Genomic DNA, 20,190 nt, shown 5'->3' on the forward strand with positions numbered 1-20,190 from the left:
TGGAAGGGGAGACCTCGAGGTCGGGAGTCCACAGGGAGGGACTGTGGTCAGGGCTGCAGGCGAGAGGTCGTAATGACTTCAGCATCTGCGGCTCATTGCCGCTTTGTCCCTGGGGAGGCCAGTCACAGCTGTTATCTGGAATCTGGGAAAAGGAGCCATTCTCAGTCATGTGCATTGTAGATGGTGGCTACATGGGAGCCAGAAATGGGGTCTGTCTGCTTCGGCCATGGTGGGGAGAATGTCTGAGAGGTAGGGGCCTGGACCCCGTCTCCTGCCTCCAGAGGCAAGTGGGGTGGGGCCTCGGGTTCCAGGGCCAGCGGAGGGGGATGGGGTGGGGGGGGCACAGGCTGAGATGAACACAGGCCTCATACTTCTGAATCTCACCTGCCCCCTGGCCGAGGGAGGGGCAGCAAAGCTTTCTGGGAGCCAGGGAGGTCAGGCTTGTCCGGGCATACAAGGGCCCCCTCACCCTCCTCCCTGCAGACCGGCAGACCCCACCTTCTTGGTGTGACCCCAGAGCTCGCAGCACAGCCCGTTCCTTCCGGTTGGTCCGCCTGCTCGCCCCCCACCCAGGCCCGCACCCATCATATCTTCCACTGCTTTTCGAAGGAGCTCAGCCAACACAAATCTACATGTTTGTTTGTCTGCCTGTCTGCCTCTCCCGGTCTCTGCCCATCTCAGTCGCTCAGCTTATGCTTCTTTCTCGCAGTTCCTCTCGGTCTCCGTGGTCTCAGATCCACGAGGCTGGAACCCCTGTAGATGCTGAAGTCCCAGCTTACCGCCTTTCTCCAGCCCCTAAATGGCTTAGAACTACAAACCCCAGCATGCGCTACGGCTCATGGTGCCTGAGGAGTGCCTGAGTACACCACCTGCATTCTGGGAATTGTAGTTTCCCTAGGGCTCCACGCTCTCCCCAGTGGGCCGTCCCTGCCTCAGCCCTGACGGCTGGGTCTATCTGCTGACCTGCCCCCACCCCCACCCCCTGGGGAAGCATGCGTCACTGGATGACAGGGTGGGAGGTGGAGGCCCTGCTTTGCAGCTTCCTGCCCTTTTGTGTCCCCCAACTTGAGTCACAGGGGGCGGCGGGGTGGGGCGGGGGTTCCAGGAAGCAGGGGCCAGGAGGGAATGGAATACCCTAATGCCAGACCCAAGGACAAAGGGTCAGTGCCCCCTTGCTGGGCCTGTATCCCCAGGAGCCTGAAAGGACTCAGCAGGAGTCCAGGAGTGCTTAGTTGTCAGGAAGGTGGTCAAGCAGAGCCCTGGGCTGACCCTAGTGGTCCCTGTGGTCACTGAGAGCAAGGGGCTAGTTGTCACCTGCTGCGGCCACAGTGCCCACCTTCTGCCTGACGCCTCGGGGCGAGGCCAGCAAGGGCGAGGTGGAAGGCCTCCTCTCTGGTCAGACACCCCCGAAGGGTTCTCTCGGGCGCTCTGCCTAGCCCACCCTGCTGTCCCGCCACACCCCCACTCCCTGCGCTCTGGCCCCAAGGCTCTGCCAGACACCTGGGTTCCCCCTTATCACCCTCCTTCTCAGAGCGGAACCCAGGCGTCTGGCCCTCCACCCTCTGGGCCTGCGGGCGTGGAGCCGAGGCTCTGGAGCCTCCCGGCCGGGCTAGTTCCTGTCCCATTGTGTGTGTGAGGGCCGGGGCGGGGCGAGGGCCCCCTCCTACCGCCCCCTCCCCTTCCTAAGGAAAAGGCCCGAGGCTCTGCTGGGAGCCACAGAGCAGAAGGAGGCCGCCCGCCCGCCCGCCCCAGCGACATGGGCAACTTGAAGAGCGTGGGCCAGGAGCCCGGGCCCCCCTGCGGCCTCGGGCTGGGGCTGGGCCTTGGGCTGTGCGGCAAGCAGGGCCCAGCCTCCCCGGCACCTGAGCCCAGCCGGGCCCCCGCATCCGCCACCCCGCAAGCACCAGACCACAGGTGAGGGCCACAGAGACTGGGGTACAGGTGGCGGGGTGGGGAGGGCGGCCATTGAGGCCTGCGGGCTGGGATGGGAAGGGTTGGAGCCTGCTTCTCACTCCGGAGGGCCAGGTGGCAGATGCCAAAGGCTCTCGGTGCAGACAGATCGCCAAGGAGGCTCAGACCATCGACCCGAATCAGGGCCGGCAAGCAGCAGGTGAAAGCTGGAGGCCAGGGTGCCAGCGTAGCAGGTGCGCGTGGCCAGGGTTTGAGGGCTGCTCGGCTGCCAAGAGCTGTGTGACTCGAAACAACTTACTTAACCTCTCTGAACCTCCATTTATATCAAATATGGACAGAGTGGCCCTTTACCCCCACGGGGTTGTCCTGAGTTGCTAGTTGACTGCAAGACTTCAAACAGACAGCCGTGACGATTTAACGGGAACGGAAAGGAGCTGGGGAGAGATGGGGTGAGGAACTGAGAGCCTCGGGAAGAACTGAGAGCACAGTGCAGCTAGGTCCCCTTTCCCTGGCTGCGGACCCCTCATCCCACTGGCCATCAACCCCAAAACTCAGCCTGCATCCCCGGGCCCAGCAGGGCCACCCTGCTCCCCCCACCCCCCTCCAGGGCAGAGGTCCCTGGGGAGAAGAAGGACCAGGTGGGGTGCCAGGCCAGGCAGGCGGCTCTGCGGGGAAGGGCTAGGGGCCAGGGGCGCTAGCACCAGGCACTCCGAGCTCCGAGGTCCTCCCTTCCTCCCCGAGGCTGGTCCGGCGGCTCTGGGAGGAAGTGATAAGGCCCGTTAGGCTTCCCTTCACACACACACAGCGGCCGCTGTCAGGAGGGGCGTGAGCTGGAGGGAAATCTGGGCCAGGAGTCCCTGCCGGGGCTTCCTCAGGCTCATCCCCTTCCAGGCCAGCAAGGGCTGCTGTCAACCTCAGAGAGGATGTCCAGAGGAGGCTGCGGGGACCAGGACCAGCCTTGCGCCAGGGCCTCGGGATCCCAGCACTGCAGCCCCCGCGGCTCTGGGTCTGGCTGAGCAGCCAGGGCGGGTGTGAGGCAGCCCTGGGTATAGAAGGGGCAGTTAGGCCCCTGGACGATCCTGAGGTCCTCTGAGCCTCAGATCTCTCATCTGGGCCCCCCGGGGAGGCAGGGGGCGATGCCGCCTGCCTCCTAAGGCCATCGTGAGTGCCATGAGGAAAGGTGAGAAAACATGTGGCAGGCAAGAAATGAGTCATGGGGCTCTTGACGCGGCCGGAGAGGTCTCTGCGACACTCCCCAAGGGTCCTGCGCTTCTCTCTCTCTCTCATGACCCAGCCCAGCTCCCAACAGCCCCACGCTGACCCGGCCTCCGGAGGGGCCCAAGTTCCCTCGCGTGAAGAACTGGGAGTTGGGGAGCATCACCTACGACACTCTATGCGCACAGGCCCAGCAGGTAAGGACTAGAGGCTCAGGCCCCCGTCTGGGAGGAACTGGAGGAGCTGAGGGACTCAAGCTGCCCTAACCCAGCCCAACCTCCCGGCTGTTTGCTAAAGTCTGAGCCGGGATCCCCAGCCCGCAGCGCTCCCTGGGCCCCAGACCCTGCCTCCAGGCCCCAGCCCCACACCCACCCCAAGCCCTGATCTGGTCCTGACCTTGGTTCTCCTCCACCGACGCAGGACGGGCCCTGCACCCCCAGATGCTGCCTGGGCTCCCTGGTGTTGCCCCGAAAACTGCAGACCCGGCCCTCCCAGGGACCTCCACCCGCTGAGCAGCTGCTGAGCCAGGCCAGGGACTTCATCAACCAGTACTACAGCTCCATCAAGAGGCAAGACCCTCCCCTGAGCCCCTCTGCCCCTCCCTGTCCCATGGGCTCAGGTCCTGCTGAGACCCAGAAGTGGGTGACACTTCCTTCCGGGCTGCTCCCATCCGTGCCCCCCCCATCCTGATACCACACAGGGGAGGGGGGGCCTGAGTTCAACACCCGCCAACACCGCGCCCCTCCACAAAACGCTCGCCGAGCCTGGGGGGTCCTCCCCTGCCAACGACTTCTTCCTGCTCCCCTCTTCCTCCCTAGGAGCGGCTCCCAGGCTCATGAGGAGCGCCTTCAGGAAGTGGAGGCCGAGGTGGCATCCACGGGCACCTACCACCTGCGGGAGAGCGAGCTGGTGTTTGGGGCCAAGCAGGCCTGGCGCAACGCGCCCCGCTGCGTGGGCCGCATCCAGTGGGGGAAGCTGCAGGTGTGGTCGGCCAGCAAGCACCCAGAGTGGGGGCCAGGGGACGCTAAAGAGAAAAAAGAGGGGTGTGACAAGCTCCTGAGGCTTCCTGGGCCGAGAAGGGGGGGTGGTCCCAGCAGTGGGGAGATCCCTGCCCGTTCCCCCTAGAGACTAGTATCCCGGGAGTGCCCTCAGCCCAGGAGTCAACAGCTGGTTGTTAAGAGCCACAACAGTGCCCTGGCTGGGTGGGGAGAATCGGCCAGATGCTCAGACGGATGCAATGAGTAGGTGAGGACAGCTGAGCCGTGATCCCTGGGGCAGGGGGGGATTGGAGGGGGGTATTGTCAGAGCAACAGGTACAGTCTTCCAGAAAAGGCCCCCACTTGCCCAGCCCAGCCTCCTCACCCCAAACACTGCTCCCTCCCAGCACACGCTCCCCCCCCTACCCCAAGCCTCTGGCCCACACCCTCCTCCACACACCCGCCACATGACTCACACCAGCCCGCCTGTGTTACTGGGACAGCCTGACCCACGGGGGAGCTAGGTCCGTGACCTTGGCCTCCTTAGCGGTAACTGGACACCAGAGAATTTGGAAGGAAGCCACGTGCCCTGTAAATCCCGAAGGAGTCTTGAATAAAATCGGAACAGTTCTGTCTGACGCTAGCATGACCGGTGAAGTTGGTTCAAGGCCCCCCCTCAGCTCTGAATCCATCAGAGATTCTGTATTTGACCCACCCTTGACCCTAGGCCTTCCACTGTCACCAACAGCAGAGGAGGAGTCCCCTCCTCCCTGAAGCAGGAATCAGACCTCCCAGCCTCTGGGGCTTCCACCCCACCAGTGAGGATGGCTCCTCCTAGCATCAGAATGCCAGGATGGGCAGGGTCCCCGGAGGCCGCATACTGCAGCCACCCCCCTTCCCATCATCTGTGTGCCCAAGGAGGGTCAGAAGATGGGCCAGGCTCACCCGCCTTTGCTTGAGCACCGTGAGAAATGGGGAACTCGCCACCCACACCCCGGGTGGCCTCCCAGTCAGTCGGCGGCCTTTCCCCAGTGATCAGTTTGGCAGTGACTGAGTCCCTCTTCTGCACCAGGGACCAAGTTAGCCTAAAGGGATGGGGAGACACTCGCCAGCATAAGGAACAGGCCAGGCTATGCCGGGCATGTGGGGTGCAGGACAGGAAGGATCGGTGTGGGGCCAAAGGGCCAGGGAGGCTGCCCAGAGAAGAGCGAGCCATAGTTCACAGCTCTGGGCACCGCCAGCCTTCAAGGGCTGCGGCCAGGTCGTCAGTCCCTGCCCCACTTCCCTCCCTTCTCCCGGGGCTGTTACTCAAGACCCTCACCTCCCTCCTGTCTCCCTGCTCGGCCGGCTCAGGTGTTCGATGCCCGGGACTGCAGCTCAGCACAGGAGATGTTCACCTACATCTGCAACCACATCAAGTACGCCACCAACCGCGGCAACCTTCGGTGAGTGGCCCCCACCCTGTCGGCTCGAGACCCCACCCTGCCCCAGTGAGGGCCGTGGACCCAGGCCCTGACCAGCTCTCATCCCCGTGTCAGCTCGGCCATCACAGTGTTCCCGCAGCGCGCCCCGGGCCGCGGAGACTTCCGGATCTGGAACAGCCAGCTGGTGCGCTACGCGGGCTACAGACAGCAGGACGGCTCCGTGCGCGGGGACCCGGCCAACGTGGAGATCACGGAGGTGGGCACGGGGAGGCAGGGAAGGGGGGACCCGGCCAACGTGGAGATCACGGAGGTGGGCACGGGGAGGCAGGGAAGGGGGGACCCGGCCAACGTGGAGATCATGGAGGTGGGCACGGGGAGGCGGGGAAGGGGAGACCCGGCCAACGTGGAGATCGCAGAGGTGGTCACGGGGAGGCGGGGAAGGGGAGACCCGGCCAACGTGGCGATCACGGAGGTGGACACGGGGAGGCGGGGAAGGGGGAAGGCAGCCAGTGAGGGCTCTGGGAGGAGGCAGAAGGGTCCAGTGGAAGAGCAGTCAGCGTAGCAGGGGGACCTCACTGAGACGATGGAGGAAGGGAGCCCCTGAGACCCCATTCCCGCCCCGCTCCCCGCAGCTCTGCATCCAGCATGGCTGGACCCCCGGCAATGGCCGCTTCGACGTGCTGCCCCTGCTGCTCCAGGCCCCAGACGAGGCTCCGGAGCTCTTTGTTCTGCCCCCCGAGCTGGTCCTTGAAGTGCCCCTGGAGCACCCCACGTGAGCACAGAGGGGCTGGAGCAAATGGGGGGGTGACTGGGCAGGTAAGGCTCCACAGAGGCTGATCCCATGCCCTGATGCCCCCAGACTGGAGTGGTTCGCGGCCCTGGGCCTGCGCTGGTATGCCCTCCCAGCCGTGTCCAACATGTTGTTGGAAATTGGGGGGCTGGAGTTCCCCGCGGCCCCCTTCAGTGGCTGGTACATGAGCACGGAGATCGGCACACGGAACCTGTGTGACCCTCACCGCTACAACATCCTGGAGGTGAGGACCAGTGTGGCGGGGGTGGGGGCGGGGATGTACAGGATGTCAGCAACAGGGAGAAATCTGAACAAGCCAGGTCGGGGCTGAACTGAACTAGAACCGAAGGTCGGGGCAGAGGGGGTGCCCAGGTGTGAAGATGTAGTTATTTTTCTGGGAATGGGGGCCAGAGCATTCATCAGTTTCTCAAAGCGTGTGTGTGCATGTGTGTCCTAAATCGCTCAGTCGTGTCCGATTCTTGCGACCCCATAGACTGTAGCCTGCCAGGCTCCTCTGTCCATGGGATTCTCCAGGCAAGAATTCTGGAGTGGGTTGCCATTCCCTTCTCCAGGGGATCTTCCTGACCCAGGGAACGAACCCGCATCTCTTACGTCTCCTGCCTTGACAGGCAGGTTCTTTACCACTAGCGCCATTTGGGAGGCTCTCTCGAAGGGCATTTTGACTCAAAACATGTGAAAACCCATTTTAGAAATGAGAAATCAGTGGGGCTGACAAGTGGCTGGCACCAGGGTCCCTTTCTGCCCTGAGATGCCTTTGCAGGCAGGCACGTGAATCAGCCCCCAGTGAAGCAGGCGGGCTTCCGGATGGCCACCCACCCACCCCCACCCCCTCCCCTCATGAGTTAGAGACAGAGACGTTCTCTGCCCGCCCTCCCCCTCCCCCACCCCCATCCTGACCGATGCCGGGCACCCCTGCCCCCAGGATGTGGCTGTCTGCATGGACCTCGACACCCGGACCACCTCGTCCCTGTGGAAGGACAAGGCAGCCGTGGAAATCAACCTGGCTGTGCTCCACAGTTATCAGGTACACTGGCCCCGACGGGCCAGGCATGCACGGGGGTGGGACTGGAAGAGAGGGAACCACTCAGAAAGCGGGCAGGGGTCGGAGTCACAGGCTCTGAGCGCCTGGGCCGGTGGTCCCGGTAGGGGAACCTAGCCGATTGCCATGTGCCCTGTAATGGTGCTCCCCGGGGGCCTTCTGGGCTTTGCACTGTAGTCTGGAAACTCTAACTCTAGGATCGATTGCACGCTGAGCATTATAATTTGAGGAAACCAGGGCTTGCAGAGTACTTCTGCGGGCTCTCGAGAGCTTCGGCTATCTTGATGTGTGGGGTGGGGACAAGGCGGGCACACAGACGTCAAAGATCAGAGCTGCTGCTTTTGCTGCTGACTTGGTAGCAGGACCACGTGAGCCCCAGGCAGGGGGTGACGCTGGCTCAGGAAAGACCGTGCATGTCAGGTTTGGGGTGAGTGACGGAAGTGCGGGTCTATGGCCTGGGTCTTAGCCCCACCCACCCCTCACCCCAGCTCGCCAAGGTGACCATCGTGGACCACCACGCCGCCACTGTGTCCTTCATGAAGCACCTGGAGAACGAGCAGAAGGCCAGGGGGGGCTGCCCCGCTGACTGGGCCTGGATCGTGCCCCCCATCTCGGGCAGCCTCACGCCCGTCTTCCACCAGGAGATGGTCAACTACGTCCTGTCCCCTGCCTTCCGCTATCAGGTGCCCACCCCACCTCAGACTGGCTAATGCCCACTCCGCCAGCTCTAATGGAGCAGCTGCCAGGAGCCTCCAACCTCCCTTTCTTCTCTCCTCTCCCCACTCACTCCCGCCCCTCCTCATCCCCCTGCAGCCAGATCCCTGGAAGGGGAGCTCAGCCAAGGGCACCGGCATCACCAGGAAGAAGACCTTTAAGGAAGTGGCCAAGTAGGTGCCCCCCGACCCCCGCTGGGGGCTGCCCTTCCCCCACACCCCAGGGGACCGCCCCCCGCGGCACCGCCCTCCCCAGCATCAGTGGTCTGGGCACACCGCCCCTGCAAACCCGCTGAGACCTTGCTCGCATAGGGAGGCCCCTGGCTCTGTGCGCCTGGGAGCCCCTCATCCCCTCCTTGCTCACAGTGCGGTGAAGATCTCTGCCTCACTCATGGGCACCCTGATGGCCAAGCGAGTGAAGGCGACCATCCTATACGCCTCTGAGACCGGCCGGGCCCAGAGCTACGCTCAACAGCTGGGGAGGCTCTTCCGGAAGGCCTTCGACCCCCGGGTAGGGCTGAGCCCAGCGGGCAAGGGTCTGAAAAGAAGTGGTGGGTCGGGGTCGGGGATGGTCCTGGCCCTATCCTCATTCACACGCTGGAGGACGGGAGAGGGTCACAGCCAGGTCCCACGAGGAGCCCAGGACCCTCACTTAGGAGGGACTCAGGGATCAAGTGAGGGGCTGAGTCTCGCCCTGTCGGGAGGACTAGAATGAAACAGACCAGGGCAGCGGTCCCCAGGACGTCTGTCCTCTCCCTGCCCGCAGGTCCTGTGCATGGATGAGTATGACGTGGTGTCCCTGGAGCACGAGACGCTGGTGCTGGTGGTGACCAGCACCTTTGGGAATGGCGATCCCCCGGAGAATGGAGAGGTGAGGCCTGCCAGCGAAGGGGCACCTGGGAATAAGGGAGACTCAGAGCTGCAGGCGGCTGGGCAGGACCCTGAGTCCGAGTCACTTCCACTATCAGAGCAAGCGTTCCACACTTGGGAGGCACTTCCGGACTGGTCAGGTATTGACAGATGGGAAAGGCAGCAGCTAGAGTGAGACCTCAGCTTTTTGTCTTTTCTCCCTTTCTTAACAAAAGAAAAGACCACTGCTCAGATGCTAACAGAAATTAGGTAAGCTCACTTTCTGAACAAATCTTGAAAGAAACCAGCGTCCCATGGGCCGGATACCTGACTGTTAACCCTTACCTTCCCTGCTTCCTGGTCACGGCCGCCACCCAGCTGCATTGCTTTCCGGAGCTCTTGTCTGCTCCTGCTTTTAGATGTCTTCTTTGCACTTACACCTCAAGTCCCCTAGAGCAGGATGCCCACAGAGGGCTTCTCCCCCACCAGGCTGCCCCTTCAGTCCTGCGTCCAACCTCCCTTCTAAAGAAAAACACACTCACCAGCTGTTTCTAGGGTGAGAGTCATGTTTGCATCCGTGGGACCCACAATCCTATCTCCTATAGAGACAGAGAACATTCCCAGCACTTAGAAAGGCCCCTAGTCAACTCCCCAAGTCAATCCGCTTCCCAGTCTCTCCACCAAAGGCAACCCCCGTCCTGATTCCTGTCCTCTGCATTAGAAGGTCACGGAAAAGGGGCACGCCATGTCTGGCTTCTTTCACCCACCCTACTTTGGAGGCTTATCTCGCTGTTGGATGCTTCAGGGGTTCATTTCTGTCCACCTCGGGGGCGTGAACAGTTTATTTCTTTGCTCCCCTGCTGACGGACACCTGGGCTGTTTTCCAGCACTTGGCTATTGTGGATAAAGCTGTTATGAACAGTTTTGTACAAGGCTTTTGTGGCCTTATGTTTTCATTTCTCTTGGATAAATACCTAGGAGTGGAACTGCTGGGTCACTGGGTAGACATATATCTAACTTTGAAACTGCCCAGTGGCCAAACCGATTTGAACTGCACCCTTAAATTCCGTGCATTTCAATATATGTATATTTTTACCTCAAATTCTTTTTTTAATGGAGGAAACCTAGGAATTTGCCCCACAAAAAATGGCATATATTTAGTAATGACATGAACAAGAATATTAATAGCAGCACTCCTCATGGTATCCCCACATTGGAAACAATTCAAATGACTCTCAATCACAGATGGGAAAAATACATCGTGGTCTATTCAAACACGATGCATCAGTGAGGGTGAACAAATTACAACCACACACAACAAAACAGATGAATTTCAAACATCACGTAATGGGAAAGAAGCCAGACACTAAAGAATCAGACCATCAGACTCACTTTGTACCAAGTTTAGAAACAGGGAAAACATATCTCTGGTGTTTTAATCAGGAGAGCAGGTGGTGACCCCAGGGCAGGAGGCGGGGGAGTACCTGGGGTCGGTCACCCAAAGGTGACTTCTAGGACGCTGGTGACGTTTCTTGATGGAATGCTGACTACACAGGTAGGTTCAGCTTGTGAAAAGCTATAAAGCCAGGCATTTATAACATGGTTGCTTTTCTGTGAGTACATTATACTTCAAAAAAATGTTCAGTTCAGGATGGGGAACACATGTACACCCATTTGAAAAAAAGAAGAAAATGTTCAGAAAATAAAATTAAAGTAGCACATGCTAATTGTGGTGAACTTGTAGACCCACCACCTAAATGCATCTGCAGTGGATCCCGGGATGTTATGGCCTTGCCGCGGTTTGTTTTTTCCTGTGCAAAGGTTGGCATGTGTAGTTCTAAGCTGTTTCCGTGGCAGCACGTGATAACGGCTCAGCTTTCTAGAAGGTGTTAGAGCTGCTAGTGATCAGGACAACGCAGGGAGACTGAGAGCTGTTTTCCACCTATCAACTTGGCTGAAACATTACGGAGTGGTCACCTCCAGCACAGACAGGATCCTGGAGGACGATTTGAAGACCCATCGAGTTTTCAAATCCTGGCTCAGAAAGTCCACCTCCAAGGACCACCCTCCTGAAATATGCAAAGGAGGAAGCAGGCACATATGAGTGTTTGAGCATTGTTCATAGACAATCCAGATGTCCCTGTCAGAGGCAGGTCTCATACATAATGGTACCTACAAATGATGGGATGCTGTGTCGTCATTTAGACTGAGGTCAGTGTTGGTGTGTGGACATGAAGGACACACACGATAAGTTATTGACAAAAAGCAGGTAAGTATAATATGGTCCCATTTTCAATTAAAAGGAAAACTAAGGACTTCCCTGGCAGTCCAGTGGTTAGGACACGGTGCCTTCACCTTGGGGGACCCTAGGTTCAACCCCTGGTCGAGGAATTAAGATCCTGCAAACCATGTGGCATGGCCAAATAAATAAATAAACTATAAATACAGACATATATTAGGCACAATGAAAAGGGGGCTAGAAAGTGTAACAGCTGTCCGTGGTACACCTGCTCTGACGGATGAGACTGGAGGGAAGGGAAGGGTAGGTTTCTATTTTATTACTTGACATGTTTCTGTAATGTTTTCCAAAAGCCCATACCTCTTTTTTGAAATGTTAAAAACAAATTAAAAATTAAAATCGTAACTAATAATAACAGGGACCACTCCAGCGCAGTATGAGCTTCTGTACAGTCTGAAATAAAACTAATCCCAGTGCCAACACTTGCCCTCCCCAGAGTTTCGCAGCTGCACTGATGGAGATGTCAGGGCCCTACAACAGCTCCCCAAGGCCGGAACAGCACAAGTGAGTTGGGGGGGGGGAGGGAGGGGAGGGGACAGGGAGGCATTTGGAGACACGAAAGGAAAGGGGGCCTACAGAGTCCCCTCTCTGGGCTGCAAGTCAGCCTCCCAACAAGCTGGAGGACAGCTGAGCGCAGGCCTGGGCCCCCCACCCCCCACAGCCTCAGGACGCCCTCTGCCTTGTGACGCACCCACTTTCAGTCCTGGGGACTCTGAGGGGCCCGTCTCCTGCAGAGAGAGGAGGGGAGGCGGGGCCTAGGGCTCAGGGACCCCTGGACACGGGCCCTCAGCCACAAAGCCAAGCCACCCCCCAAGCACCACGGAGGCAGAGCCCCTGAAGCGGCCCCCGGGCAGTGTCCGGGCCCTGTCCAGTCTCCCCCCTGTGACACCCTTGTCCCCCCGTCTCCTGCAGGAGTTACAAGATCCGCTTCAACAGCGTCTCCTGCTCAGACCCACTGGTGTCCTCCTGGCGGCGGAAGAGAAAGGAGTCCAGCAACACGGACAGCGCGGGGGCGCTGGGGACCCTCAGGTCCGGGGGGCCTCGGCGAGGGGAGCTCTGCTGGGTGCGGGGGGGTGGAGGGGTGGCGAGCTGCCTGGGCACTGGGGCGAGGATGAGGGGGCCTGCCCTGATACCTCCTGGTACCCCAGGTTCTGTGTGTTTGGACTGGGCTCCCGGGCATACCCCCACTTCTGCGCCTTCGCGCGAGCGGTGGACACCCGACTGGAAGAGCTGGGAGGGGAGCGGCTGCTGCAGCTGGGCCAGGGTGACGAGCTCTGTGGCCAGGAGGAGGCCTTCCGTGGTTGGGCAAAGGCGGCCTTCCAGGTGAGCCCCCCAACTCCCACCACCCCTCCAACTCCAATGCTGACTCCTTCCATCCGCCCCGGAGACCTGCCACACGGAGGAGGCCGGGGCCTCACCACCGCCCTGACTCTTTGGAAACTCCGGCCCCTTCCTGCTCCTCCAAAATCTACCCTCATATTTCGCCCCACTGCACAGCCAGCCCTTCTGGCTGAGTCCTGAGTAGTAGTGATGGACGACATGGCCCCAACGGCGCTGGAAGCAGCAGCCAGGGCCCCAGCAGGCAGGCGGGCACCTCAGGTTGCTCCCTCTCCTGGGTGGGTGCAGGGGAGGGGGTGCAGGGCAGGATGAAGGGAAAAGGGAAGACAGAGGCAAGGGCTGAAGCTGAGAAACTACAGGAAGTCAGGGGCCAGACAGGCTTGGGGTGGTGACTGGGCCAGAGGGGGTTCCTGGGTGAGGGGAGGATAAGACAGGACTTTCTCAGCCTGGGCTTCCTCCAGAGCAGCCCTGCCTGGTCTCGGGACCACGCCTGGAGCTGAGCAGGGATCCTTCTGCCAGTCCTGACATGGACTGGCAGTGCTGGCCCTGCCAGGGTTCCCAAGGTTGAGCTCAGCAGGCCTGGACTAATGGCCAGGAAAGAGGGCTCCCCAGGAGGAGGGGTGGGGAGGGCCGGCCAGCACAGATGGAGGCTTTACTGGGGAGGAGAGTGTTAGTCACTCAGTCGTGTCTGACTCTTTGCAACCCCATGGAGTGGAGCCCACCAGGCTCCTCTGTCCATGTGATTCTCCTGGCAAGAATACCCTTGAGTTGCCATTCCCTTCTTCAGGGGATCTTCCCAACCCAGGGATGGAACCCGGGTCTCCTAGTTTGCAGGCGGATTCTTTACCATCTGAACCACCAGGGAAGCCCTCGCTGGGGAGGAGAAGAGGGAATGGAAAACAGGAGTAAAGAATCCAGACAAAGAGAAGTGACAGGAAGCTGGGAGCTGGAGGAGAGAAGGGGGGAGCGGGCACGAGGCTGGCGGACAGTGCTTAGAAATGCAGGGCCCACGGGAGGAGCATCCAGACAGAAGCAGGAAGGCTCTGAGCAGACCTGGGTGGGAGCAGCGGGGAGTAGGAAGGAAGGGAGGGGGCCAAGGAAGGAAGGAAGAGATATAAGACTTTACACACACAAAAGAAAGATTAACAGGACTGGTGATAGGGGTGGGAGGGGAGGCGGCAGCCAATCCTGGATGAGCCGTAGGTTTCACACTAAGGGCTAAGCGGTTTGCCAGGCTTGCGCCTGAGCAGAAACAAATAGGATACACACCCTCCCAGGAGTCCTGCCCCAGGCCCTGCCCCCCTGCAGTCCCTGGTGTGTGGTGCAGACCAGCCAGAGACCCCTCCCATTCTGTGCCCACTCCAGAAGCACTTAAGGGCTTTACCTAAGCTTCTCATTTCATCTTCAGCAGACTCTAAGGAGGTGTGTAAAGACTGGGAACTAGAGGCTTGCAAGCTGTTAGTCTAGGAATCCCTGGGCTTCCCTGGTGGCTCAGACGGTAAAGCGGCTGCCTACAAAGAGACCTGGGTTCGATCCCTGGGTCAGGAAGATCCCCTGGAGAAGGAAATGGCAACCCACTCCAGTATCCTTGCCTGGAAAACCCAATGGACGGAGGAGCCTGGGAGGAGCCTGATAGGCTCCAGTCCATGGGGTCACAAAGGGTCAGAAACAACTGAGTGACTTCACTTTCTTTCACTTTCAGTCTAGGAGTCAGACTGTGACCTCGGGTCTGAACACACAGACGCCTTCGCTGAGGGCTACTTGCTGTGTGCAAGGAGTTCTGTGCCTCTTGCACCATGAGATTAACACTCACCAGGTTAACTACCATGCCAAATATGTTAACAAATACGTGCCAAAGAGTAGCCAGCACAGTGGCACCAAGTGGGCTGAAGGACAGGTGCCGTCAGCCTCCATCTGGGGGGGTGGCGAGGATCCAGCAGGCTCTTCATCAGCCCCACCAAGCTCCCTGCTGCTCAGACCTCCCTGGCGGCCAGGGGTCCTCAACACTCACCTCCTCACCCCCAGGCCTCCTGCGAGACGTTCTGCGTCGGGGAGGAGGCCAAGGCCGCCGCCCAGGACATCTTCAGCCCCAAACGGAGCTGGAAACGCCAGAGGTACCGGCTGAGCGCCCAGGCCGAGGGCCTCCAGCTGCTGCCAGGTGGGGCCCGACGTCACCCTGACCCTGCCGGTCCGCTGGGCTCCAGGGGGCCCCGGACCCACCGACTCGGGGGCCAGGCCTGAGTCCCGTGCTCGGGTTCAGTCTCGTCTGCTTCCCCCCCACCCCGCCCCTCAGGCCTGGTCCACGTGCACAGACGGAAGATGTTTCAGGCCACAGTCCTCTCAGTGGAAAACCTGCAAAGCAGCAAGTCCACGTGAGGAGGGCCACTCCCCACCCCCACCCGCCCACCCCTCCTTCCCCAGACCCTGGCACCCCTTCACCCTCACCCGCCCACCTCTACTTCCCCAGACCCCAGCACCCCCGCCTCGCCCCCAGCCCTCCTGTGACTTCCCCATCTCCCCACCCCAGCCGGGCCACCATCCTGGTGCGCCTGGACACTGCAGGCCAGGAGGGGCTGCAGTACCAGCCGGGGGACCACATAGGCATCTGCCCGCCCAACCGGCCCGGCCTTGTGGAGGCGCTGCTGAGCCGCGTGGAGGACCCGCCGCCGCCCACCGAGTCTGTGGCTGTGGAGCAGCTGGAAAAGGGTAGCCCAGGTGAGGGGCCGTCTGGGGGCGGGGGGTGGGGGGCCAGCGAGGGTCACTCCACCCCTCTGGCCCCAGGGTCCCCTCAGGGTCAGGACCCGACGGGAGGCTGCTGCAGCCCCCACTCACAGCCACTGTGCTACCTGCATGGATCGTGGCTCCTTTCTCAAACCCACCCCCAGAGCCCCCACAAAAGGCCACCCCTCCCTCTGGGCCCATCCCTGTCCCCAGCAGTCTAGCCTGCTCTGTAGCTGGCACCAGGTCTGCCTTCTGCTCCCCCGGGCCTGGAGTTAGGATAAGATGAGTTGGTAAGAGGCAGGGGCCCTCGAACACAGACACACACAGACACACACACCCAGACCAACCCAATCCAGCAGGGGCCCTCGAACACACACACACACACACCCAGACCAACCCAATCCAGCAGGAGCCCCCGAACACACAGACACACACACACACACAGACACACACACACACACACACACACACACACACACACGGGCTGCCCAGACAGGCCCACTCCCACTGTCCAAGAGCCAGCCCTCCAACGACACCATAAGGTGTGGTCAGTCCCCATGTCCTCCCCTGAGAAGCAGCTGTCACCCCGGACAAGGCAGGCCCAGCGTGGCCCCGTCCTCTGAGCACTTCCTCATGCCTGCCCCCCCACAAGGCGGCCCTCCTCCCAGCTGGGTGCGGGACCCACGGCTGCCCCCGTGCACGCTGCGCCAGGCTCTCACCTTCTTCCTGGACATCACCTCCCCGCCCAGCCCCCGGCTTCTCCGACTGCTCAGCACCCTGGCTGAAGAACCCAGCGAGCAGCAGGAGCTCGAGACCCTCAGTCAGGTCAGGAGCCCCCCGCCCCCGATGGGGCAGCAGGGGCCCGTGAGATGGGATGAGCTGCGGGGAGGGGGACCCCGGTGAAAGTCCTGAAGGTCTAAGACCCGCCCCCCCAGCTCTGGAGTTCCTATTCATCTCTGAATTCTCTGGCCTTAAAGAGGCACGCGGAAGGTGCTGGAGAAATGTTTGTGGCCCCACCTGAGGGGCGAGAAGCGCCCCCGCCCAGGAGGCTCAGCTCAGGAGGGGTCAAGAAGGGAGGTGGACAGGAGGCAGGTGCCGAGCTCACTGCTGCCCGCCCTGCCAGGACCCCCGGCGCTACGAGGAGTGGAAGTGGTTCCGCTGCCCCACGCTGCTGGAGGTGCTGGAGCAGTTCCCGTCCGTGGCGCTGCCCGCCCCGCTGCTCCTCACCCAGCTGCCCCTGCTGCAGCCCAGGTACTACTCTGTCAGCTCGGCCCCCAGCGCCCACCCCGGAGAGGTCCACCTCACGGTGGCCGTGCTGGCATACAGGACCCAAGGTAAGGCAGGGGGTGGGGGGATGGGGCCGGGCCCCTGCCAGGACCCCTGGGGCGGGGGGAGTAGTGCGGATCCCCTACTGACTGCCCCCTCCCCCCCACCCCCTAGACGGGCTGGGCCCCCTACACTATGGGGTCTGCTCCACGTGGCTGAGCCAGCTCAAGACTGGAGACCCCGTGCCCTGCTTCATCAGGGGGTGAGTGAGCACTTGGGGGGGGGCGCATGGGAGGGGCACGGGGAGGAGGAGGGCGTCTGTCCAGCCAGGGTGGACAGAGCACCACACGGATGGCCCGAGGATGGATGGACGGGCCGGCTGCACGGGGCAGGGGGGAGAAGCCTTGCTGGAGCATGTGAGTGGGAGCAGGCAAGCCCTGCTTAACCCAACCAGGACAGGGCATCCCGTTAAGCCACCTCACAACTCTGGCTGAGCTTTGGGCCTCTCACTGATTCGGACTTCAGGTCCTACCTTGAAGCTGCAGCTCCCAGGAACGGGCTGGGATCCCACCCCAGCAGGCCCTGTCCCTTTTAGAAGGGGTACCGTGTCCCTCCCTACATCCCTGGGGTCCATCGGATGTTGGCAGGCAGGTACCTGGGAACTGTGCTCCACCCGCCGTTAGTCCGGGGAGAACTAGTTAGCTCACCATAGTGTCAGTGAGGACTCAAGGGAAGCGAAGGATCTGAGGACACCCTTCCCTCCCTGCTGTGTCCAGAAGTCTTGCCCCATCCAGCACCCAGGAGCTGGAGGCCTAAGGTGGCACAAGCAAGAGTTCCCAGGATGCTCCAGCCAGGACAGTGACCCGAACCCATCTGGCAGGCCACATTACAAATAAACTGCCCATCTAGTGAACACAAACCAAATGCTGATATCGAGGCTGTGGTTTCAAATACACTCAGTGAAGTCATTATGAACCAAAAGGCTGTCTGCCCTTCCCTTCCCCATACTTTCTATATCTCCTAAACTGAGACATCAAAACGTTCTTCAGTTCAAACTTGAGCTTTATTTCCTTTGACGCAACCTCCAGAAACCACAGGTCCAGGGAGTCTCTGCCAATACGGAGAGTGCTTTTACTAAACACACCATGCTCACTATAAGCTAGACGCAAGCAGGTTAAGTTCTCCTCTCTCCACCCTGCCGAGGTTGGTAAGAGTGGGGGGTCTGGGGGGACAAACGAGGCCTGACGGAGGGTGTCTTGGCCAGGGCTCCCTCCTTCCGGCTGCCACCTGACCCCTACGTGCCCTGCATCCTAGTGGGCCCCGGCACTGGCATCGCCCCCTTTCGGGGATTTTGGCAGGAGAGGCTGCATGACATTGAGAGCAAAGGTAAGGCTGGGGACCCAAGGGAATGACCGGAAGGCAGGAGGGAGTCACACAATTTAGGGGGACCAAAGGGCAGGATGCTGAAAGGCAGGAAACAGGGCAAGAAACAGGACTACAAAGGTGAAGTTTATTAGACCGGGGTTGGGGGGGGCGGGGCGCCGCTCCTAGAGACAAAAGCAGTGCCCTGTAGGTCTGGCTAGCCCAGCACAAAGTGGCATTGGATTGAATTAAGGACAAAGGGAACCTGGAAGCCTGGAGAAGACAGGGCTGGGACTCAGAAGATGGAAATGCCCCAGGTGGACTCTGGACTGTGTCAGAGGTCAACTAAGTGTGTCTGAGATCCCAGGAAGCTGAAGGGTGTTCGGATTGGGTACGGGGTGCCCAGGGAAGCTGGCCAATCAAATGAAAGGGGGCTTGTGACTAAGAGGAATGTGCAGAGTGCAGAAGCTGAAGGTGTGGGAGAATGTGGGGTCGGAGCAGGGAAGGGCCGGTTGTCTCAGGCCGCAGGGTTACCTGGTCCCAAGGGCACGGATTCTGGGTCAGAAAGCCCAGCTGTAGCACAGTGTCACCACTGGCCATCCTGTCAGAGAGAAGTCACCACCTCCTGTGACCTTGGGCTTCTCTGTAAATCAGCCCCAGGCAGTGTCTGTGAAAACATCTAGCTCTCTCCTAGAGGCTCAAGAGTGGAGAGTGGTGGTTTCTGCAGGAAAGGGTGGGCGGTCGGCCTGAGTGAGGGAAGCCAGTGGGAGGTGTCCCTGAGGCTGGGTCCCCCAGGAGGGGTTGGGGGCGCTCTCAAGCCACAGTGATGCCCGCAGGTCTGCAGCCCGCCCCAATGACCCTGGTGTTCGGCTGCCGGTGCTCCCAGCTCGACCATCTCTACCGCGACGAGGTCCAGGACGCCCAGCAGCGCGGGGTGTTTGGCCGCGTCCTCACCGCTTTCTCCCGGGAACCTGACAGCCCCAAGGTGCGGGACCCTGAGGGTGCTGGGGTAACCCGAAGCTAGGGACGGAGGAAGAACCGCCGTACGCTCCAGCTGGGCTCTGAGACCCACCCGGATCGACTCGTTGGGCCCCCTTTGGGTCCCGCTCACCCTCGCCCAAGCCGCGCCCCTCGCTCCGCTCCGTCTCTCCAGTCCCGCGCACCTGGGCCCCACCTGGCGCCCAGGGCATCTCTTCTCACCCAGGACCCGGCCGCCCTCCCCGCTCCCTGGGGACCTGCCCTTCGCTCCGCGGGCCCCGCCGGGGTCCGCCCCTAACCCCGCCTCCCCTTCAGACCTACGTACAGGACATCCTGAGGACTGAGCTGGCTGCCGAGGTGCACCGCGTGCTGTGCCTCGAGCGGGGCCACATGTTCGTCTGCGGCGACGTCACTATGGCAACCAGCGTCCTGCAGACGGTGCAGCGCATCTTGGCGACAGAGGGCGACATGGAGCTGGACGAGGCCGGCGACGTCATCGGCGTGCTGCGGGTACGGAGGGGCGGGGCCGGGGCAGGCGGGCAGGGGCGGGGCCAGACCCGGACGGGGGCGGGGACATGCCCGGGCAGGGGCGGGGCCAGGCGGAGGCGGGACCGACTTCCGCCCCACACTTCCACCGGTGTTTTGATCCTCCGCCCTCTTTCCTTCCCAGGATCAGCAACGCTATCACGAGGACATTTTTGGCCTCACGCTGCGCACCCAGGAGGTGACAAGCCGCATACGCACCCAGAGCTTTTCCCTGCAGGAGCGGCATCTGCGGGGCGCGGTGCCCTGGGCCTTCGACCCGCCCGGCCCAGACACCCCCGGCCCCTGAGACCCCTCTTGCTTCCCACTGCAGTTCCCGGAGAGAGGGGCTGTCATTCCACTATGGCTCTACCGCTGTCCTGTCGGCCTTACCGGGACCGGCCACTTCTCCCTCCCCTCCCGAGGTGACCTCTCACCGTCTGTCCAGAGTCTATGGAGACTGTTCGCATCCCCTGTACTATCTCATCCTCTCATCTCTGGGTCTGTTTCCCCACCCTAAGTCTGAGTCTATCTGGAAGATCCCTCCCAGCAGCGGTATTCCAGAGCCTACAATCAGCCCTTTGGTGTTTAGGTGAATTTTAGATTCCCCTCGCCTCTCTCGGAAGTATCTTATCTTGAAACCTGATCTCTAAATCATTCAAATATTTATTATTGAAGATTTACCATAAGAGACTGGACCAGAAGTTAGGAGACCTACTAAGATGCCTAAGCCAGCGCTGTCAATTACAGTTACAGAATAATGAC

The 20,190-nt window shown here is 60.9% G+C and overlaps 1 protein-coding gene across 1 annotated transcript; it reads left to right on the forward strand.

The window, feature by feature from the left end:
- Positions 1-1,749: 1,749 nt before the first annotated feature.
- NOS3 (nitric oxide synthase 3) lies at positions 1,750-20,186 on the forward strand. The gene is made up of 26 exons (XM_061166120.1): positions 1,750-1,914; positions 3,206-3,323; positions 3,547-3,695; positions 3,945-4,107; positions 5,457-5,548; positions 5,642-5,783; positions 6,160-6,299; positions 6,387-6,561; positions 7,261-7,362; positions 7,866-8,060; positions 8,191-8,264; positions 8,457-8,601; positions 8,857-8,961; positions 11,675-11,742; positions 12,151-12,267; positions 12,387-12,561; positions 14,602-14,734; positions 14,870-14,948; positions 15,104-15,291; positions 15,950-16,122; positions 16,421-16,631; positions 16,738-16,825; positions 17,828-17,949; positions 18,762-18,910; positions 19,219-19,413; positions 19,574-20,186. The coding sequence occupies exons 1-26, from the start codon at positions 1,757-1,759 to the stop codon at positions 19,733-19,735; spliced, it is 3,618 nt and encodes a 1,205-aa protein (XP_061022103.1). The 5' UTR covers positions 1,750-1,756; the 3' UTR covers positions 19,736-20,186.
- The last annotated feature ends 4 nt before the right edge of the window (positions 20,187-20,190 follow it).

The sequence above is a fragment of the Dama dama genome, chromosome 18, assembly GCF_033118175.1.
Source record: "Dama dama isolate Ldn47 chromosome 18, ASM3311817v1, whole genome shotgun sequence".
Taxonomy (NCBI): domain Eukaryota; kingdom Metazoa; phylum Chordata; class Mammalia; order Artiodactyla; family Cervidae; genus Dama; species Dama dama.